Genomic DNA, 5,856 nt, shown 5'->3' with positions numbered 1-5,856 from the left:
AAGCCAGTTGAACTCTGTGTACATCAAATCAATAAATACATTGCAGATGCAATAATACTAAAGGGTGTTCAATTTGCTTTTGTTATTTCAAGAGCAGCCACAACCCCAATAGAAAAGCCCGTCCCTTGCCAGCATGCCGCAGAGTGGGATCCTCTGTGCAGAAGCAGTGGTCTCTCTGCAGACTTCCAGCACACCCTCCAGCTCTGCAATCAGCAAAGCTCATGCCTGCTCTGACTCAGAACTTGACTTGTCAGAACTCTTGCAGAGATGCTGCTGCTTCCACGAAGAGAGCAAGGGTCCCCATCTCCGCTGCATGCTGCCAGGGAACGGGCTTTTCGATTCGGGCCGTGGCTGAAGAAAGATTGTGCACACCTTGACTTGAATGCACCAGGAATGCATTTAGCCAATTAAACCCGAATGCTCATTTGGGCCTAAAACAAGCCAGGTCCTGAAAAATCTGCAAGCTGCCGCGGCAGATGTCCGATTACAAAAAAAGTGCAGTCATGCGACTGTCACGCCGATCCTGACTTCAGTCCATTCTGAGGCACTCACCCGCTGCAAGTAAGGATTGTGCGTTCTGATTGCACTCAACCCATACCTGTTCCAGGCCAGAGACTCAAAGCGTTAATACTGGAGGAGGCAAGTGACAGCCCGGCAACTAGCATATCTGGAATGGAGGCCAGCAGGGGCAACCTACAAGAGAGCCCAGGGCAGCAAGTCAATGAAGAGCCATCCCCCTAAGTAAATGAAGAGGTTAACCCTTTCCAGGAAAGCCTTTATCTCCCCCACTGTGCCCACGACGACTTAATAAGTGTACTGAGACATATAATAGAGTCCAGTAATGCACACCACAGACCAAATGAAGTCATGAAGGAGCTAAAGACAGCTCATATAATGAAATGAAGAACGGAGCGGGTTATAACTAACTCTTTTAAAAAACAAAAAAAGCAGCGGCCCCCTTCTTACGGCGCATCAACCATTTTGTATTTGGAAAACGGCCACCACCGGCGAGTCTAGGAGACTGGTGCGCTTTACCCAATCGCCAGAACTTTCTACAGTGCCTAAAAGCTGCGTTTTCTTTTTTTTTTTACCGGCCGAACATTTGCAGGCAAAGTACGCAAAACATAATACAATACATGTCCTTTACTGTCTAAATACCTGTGCTCCAATACTTCAATCAAAAAGAAAAAAAAACAATAATCTTACACTAATTTATACATTTTAATTGGTTGCATATATTAACATGTTCTATATGATTTTTCACTTTTTTTTTTCCGCCCTAAAGAAGCGTTACATAATACATGGAGTCTGTAAAAGTAATGATTAGTTTAAAAGTAAACAAGCAATAACAGATGCGTACAAGACGCAAAAAAAAACCTAGTGGAGACCGGGTGCTGAGCTTGCAAAAAAAAAGGAGAACGGCGCACGTAGGCAACCTGGCGCGCCTATGCCGAAGACGGGCCGAAGCCTGGCGCGCGCGGCGTCCGCCTGAGGAAGAGCCGGGTGTATGGCAAGACTCCACAAAGCATTTTGTAAGAAAGTCAGCAAGTTTCCAGAAGCTTTGTTGAGGCCTTTAAAGAAACCTTCAGCCTATGGGGATGTTAACACAGATCTTAATGGGTGCGCTGTCACTTTAAACAAGCAGCTAGCAGGCTTTTAATTAGGTTTAAGTAGTGTTGCAGCTCGTTTAAAGCGACAGTCACGACTACCAATAAGATTTGTGTTTTACCAAACTGGAGCTGATTGGTTCTTTAAAGGCTTTAACAAAAAGCTGCTCGAAGCTTACCTGGAAGCTCTGCAATGGCTTTGCTGTACACAATGCTCCGATACAAACTGAAGCCTGCGTGTGCGCAAGGCCTAAAAGTCCCAGGGTGCTGCAGCAGAAGTTAATGCGCCCGCCAGCAGCGGCGTGGTTGCAGGTTACCTACCTCTGCCTATCACAGGATATGCAGCCTGATTAGAGCCTTCCAACGGGACACGGAACAATTAAAAAGGGATTATTTAAAGTCATGAAAAATAGGTTAATTATACACAAAAAACTGTAAAAAGGAAAACAAAAAAAAAGTCACAAAGAAAACCTGTCTCTCCGCAAGACACAAAAATTAACGTTCAAACAGTATGTAAATGTTAACCGCTCTGTCCCCAAAGGGGCCTGCAAAGCCAAGGATGGGAGGGGTTACAGGCCTCTTGGCTACAGAGGGGTTAACCAGACAAGGTCGAGTAGTCCACAGGAAGTGGGGTGAGAAAAAAAAAAAACAATGGCTGTTCTGCTTATAATACAAGTGTTGGTTTCGGTTTTGTTTGTTTTTTTGCTTTTTTTTTTTTAATTTTTGGACCGGTGCCTGGGAGCTGGAGAGGGTGCAGGAGATTAATATTTATTCCTTGACACTCTGGGCAGGGAAGAGAGAGGGTTTCGTGTTCGAAGGCCTAAGTGTGATATCTGTTAGTGAAGGGCTCTGCTGTCGCCTTCCTCTCCCTCTCAGCAGCTGCAGCTCTCTGCCGAGCCCTTTGACCGGTCGTTCTTGTCCAGTTTAATGGGCTCTGGGAATTCGTTGTAGAGCTCCACCTCTGTTTCCTATTGGAGAAAAAGAGAATAAAAAGTGAGAAGATGTTGAATTCCACTGAGATCTCTCTGTAAAGTGAACCTGTGTTTTGCTCATTCAATTCAACACCCACTCCTGCATATACTAGCTCAGTGGTGGCGAACCTTGGCCCTCCAGCTGTTTTGGAACTACAGGTCCCATGAGGCATTGCAAGTCTCCGACAGCCACAGACATAACTCCCAGCAGCAGATGCACGTTGGGATTTGTAGTTTTGGCACAGCTGGAGTGCCCTGGTTCGCCACCACTGTACTAGCTGGTCCCGAGCCTTCTCCGATGCTACAAGGGAATCCCCGATACTTCCATTTCTGGGTATCAACCGGTATTTTCCCCAGCTTGAAAAAACCCCCCAAAAAAACCAAAAAAAAAACTCATGCAGCCACCATATCTAAGGGCTGGTAAGCTGCAATATATAGAATTTTTGTGTTTAGGTGTGCTTGGAGCCCAGATAAAAAGACCTTTTTTGGCTTTACTTCTGTTTTGGGTCACAGGAGGGCATAACTAATGTACTCTTGTGAACCAAACTCAACTTATAGCGGGCTACTGCCCACTATAAGCTGACAGCGCAGAGCCGCGATGCAGCAGGGAAAGAGACAAAATTGTTGGGATCCACCCAGCTAGCTGCCTGATTGACAGCTGGCTCCGCCTCTCTAGAGCCAGATGTGCCCGCCCCCTCCCGTCTGCCCCTCCAGTGAGTGCTGGAGGAACGGAGAGAGAGGGGAACTCCTGCATGGAGGACAGTCACCGCTCTCTGCAGGGAGAAGACAGTGAGCTGAATGATCAGCAAATTTGTGATCGCTCAGCTCTCGATCTATACAACGGGCATGTGACAGCTGCAGTGTCACACACCGGCTCACAGTATCCGGAAGAGAAAATTTTACTCTCCCAATAGCTCTCCTTTAAGACCAGAGTTCATGCAAATAACCCCTGTAGAAGCCTGCTGATCACCGTGTGAGAGACCTTCTGCTATATTCAGGAGAGGAGCCTCTTCCTATAGACGGCAAGAGAAATGGTTGCCGATAGCAACTGCTGTATCCCTAAAAAAGTAAAAGTTTTTATAAATCTTTAAAACTTTATGAAGCATGATTGATTCGGTTTTCTTTACTTCCACCTTAAAATGCTGCTGCCAATATCTCGGCACATTCATGATAATTTCCAGTTTTCACTTTGCTGCAGAACTTCATTCTTCTATAATGACTCAACCAGATGGGACACGGAGCAAAGAAGATAAAAATCCCTTTTAATCATTATGGCCTCAGCCACGGCATGCAAACTTCTACACATCAGCCGCCTCCGTCTCTTGATGAGTATAGAAGATTGTATTGTGATATGTTTAAGTGCATCGGAACACTGCAAAATCGATGATATCAAAGTGATGTAATGAGAGGGAGCTCTGCGCAGAGGAATTACAAACTGTGCAGAGCTATCTCTGGAGCAGAAGTTTCTTTAAGTTGATCTCAACCAAACGAAAGCCAGGAAGTATAAAGCCCGGCATACGCTTCTTACCTGTTTAAGTGCATTCCGTGCAATGGTCTGGAAAGCCTGCTCCACGTTGATAGCCTCTTTAGCACTGGTTTCAAAGTACGGGATGTTGTTTTTGCTATGACACCAGACCTGTGCTCGCTTTGTGGTGACCTGTGTGGAGAAGGGCACAGCAATGATAAGAGATGTGATCATATGGCTAAAAAGTATTTGGACAACCCTGATCAATAAGATGCTTTGTTTGAGATCTTCTCTCATCTGCTTAGGGAAGCCCAGGCTGCAGGAAGTAAAACACAAGACCATGACAGGGCCTGAACACCAGGGAACTTAAGAGAATTATGTGGTAACCCTTTTATTCCATAGTTTTCTGTAGGGTCAGGGGAGGACATATACTAACCTCCTCCCGTGATCCAAAGCTCAGTATATAGCGGGCTATTGCTCTGCGCTGCAGTCGGGATGGATCCCGACAATACTGTCGAGATCCACCCAGTTGGCTGATTAACAGGGGGCTCTACCTATCTAGAGGCAGAGCCAGCTGTGCCCGCCCCCTAACCTGTTCGTTCCTCCAGGTCAGTGCTGGAGGATCAGAGAGGGGGGGGAATCCCTGCGGGGTGCAGTAACTGACAGTCACGGCTCTCTGCAGGGACAGGATCGAGAAGTGAGCGAGCGAGCGACGGTATGTGTTCGCTCACTTCCTGATCTATTGAGCCGATGTGTGACAATTTCAATGGCAGACGTCGGCTCGAACTATGATGAGTGATTTCCGCTCTCCTTTAAGCTCAGACACTGTCTTCACAGGACTCTAAAGGCAATCTTTAGCGAGGTCAGGGACATACAAGTATTAAAAACATATTCTTAACAAAGTGACAACTGAGCTTAAAAAAAAAAAAAAGAAGTCCTCATTGACCTCGGTAGCTGCAGGCACTGTGAAGCAATACATCCACAAAGTTCACAACTGTAGCACTGAAGTCATTGGGGTTGATTTACTAAAGGAAAATAGGCTATTCATCTTGCAAGGGAATTTTCCCTTACCTTAGCGAATATGGTAAACTTCACTTTGCATGAAAGTCAGCAAGGCTTACCGGATCTAAAAAAAGTCCTTGCAATGTGAACAGCCATTTGCCTTTAGTAGAGCAACCCCACTGTTGTAGAGGTTCAACTCACCCTTCCATACCCTCCAAACAGTAACTCAGCAGTTCAGCTCCCCCCTCCCATCAGTGACTCAGCAGCTCAGCTCTCCCAGCAGCGATTCATCATCTCAGCTCACCCTGCTCTCTCCTTGCAGTAGGGACTCCGCATGTCGGCTCCTCCCTTCCAGCAGTGAGTTTGCATCTCAACTCAACCAGCTTCTTCCTCCCAGCAGTTGACTCAAAGCTCAGCCTAACCAGCTTCCCTGCCTTCTCAGAGCTCTCGGCCGTGTTTATGTCATGGACTAGAAAAAAAATAAAATCTTACTTGTCTGTTTTCAAGGTCTATCTTATTTCCCAAGACGACGAAGGGAAAGTTTTCAGGGTCTCGTGGACTGGCCTGAATGAGGAATTCATCTCTCCAGCTGTCCAAGGTTTTGAACGTGTTGGGTGCAGTGACATCGAACACCAAAACGCAGCAGTCCGCCCCCCGGTAGAAGGCCACACCAAGTGACTGGAACCGCTCTTGCCCAGCTGTGTCCCATATCTACAGAGGAGAGAGAAAACTTATTAGACGACATTTAGAGTTTGATCTATGAGTGCAAAAATTGGGGATACCTTATTTACACACAGAATGGTCATCAAGC

At 46.4% G+C, this 5,856-nt stretch overlaps 1 protein-coding gene across 2 annotated transcripts in view; it reads right to left on the bottom strand.

Annotated features, from left to right (window-relative positions):
• Positions 1-2,318: 2,318 nt before the first annotated feature.
• RAB7A (RAB7A, member RAS oncogene family) overlaps positions 2,319-5,856 on the bottom strand; it is a 35,015-nt gene continuing 31,477 nt past the window's right edge. For both annotated transcript variants that reach the window (XM_018553942.1, XM_018553941.1), the window contains 3 exons: positions 5,538-5,756; positions 4,107-4,235; positions 2,319-2,575 (listed from right to left, as the gene is read on the bottom strand). In XM_018553942.1, the coding sequence (XP_018409444.1) occupies positions 2,480-2,575; positions 4,107-4,235; positions 5,538-5,756 (444 nt within the window). In that variant the 3' untranslated portion in view covers positions 2,319-2,479. The remainder of the gene's footprint in view (positions 2,576-4,106; positions 4,236-5,537; positions 5,757-5,856) is intronic.

This window comes from Nanorana parkeri, unplaced genomic scaffold, assembly GCF_000935625.1.
Source record: "Nanorana parkeri isolate BGI_ZX_2015 unplaced genomic scaffold, ASM93562v1 scaffold135, whole genome shotgun sequence".
Taxonomy (NCBI): Eukaryota; Metazoa; Chordata; class Amphibia; order Anura; family Dicroglossidae; genus Nanorana; species Nanorana parkeri.
Note: the sequence above shows the minus strand (reverse complement) of the source record. Positions and strands in the feature narration are given on the sequence as shown.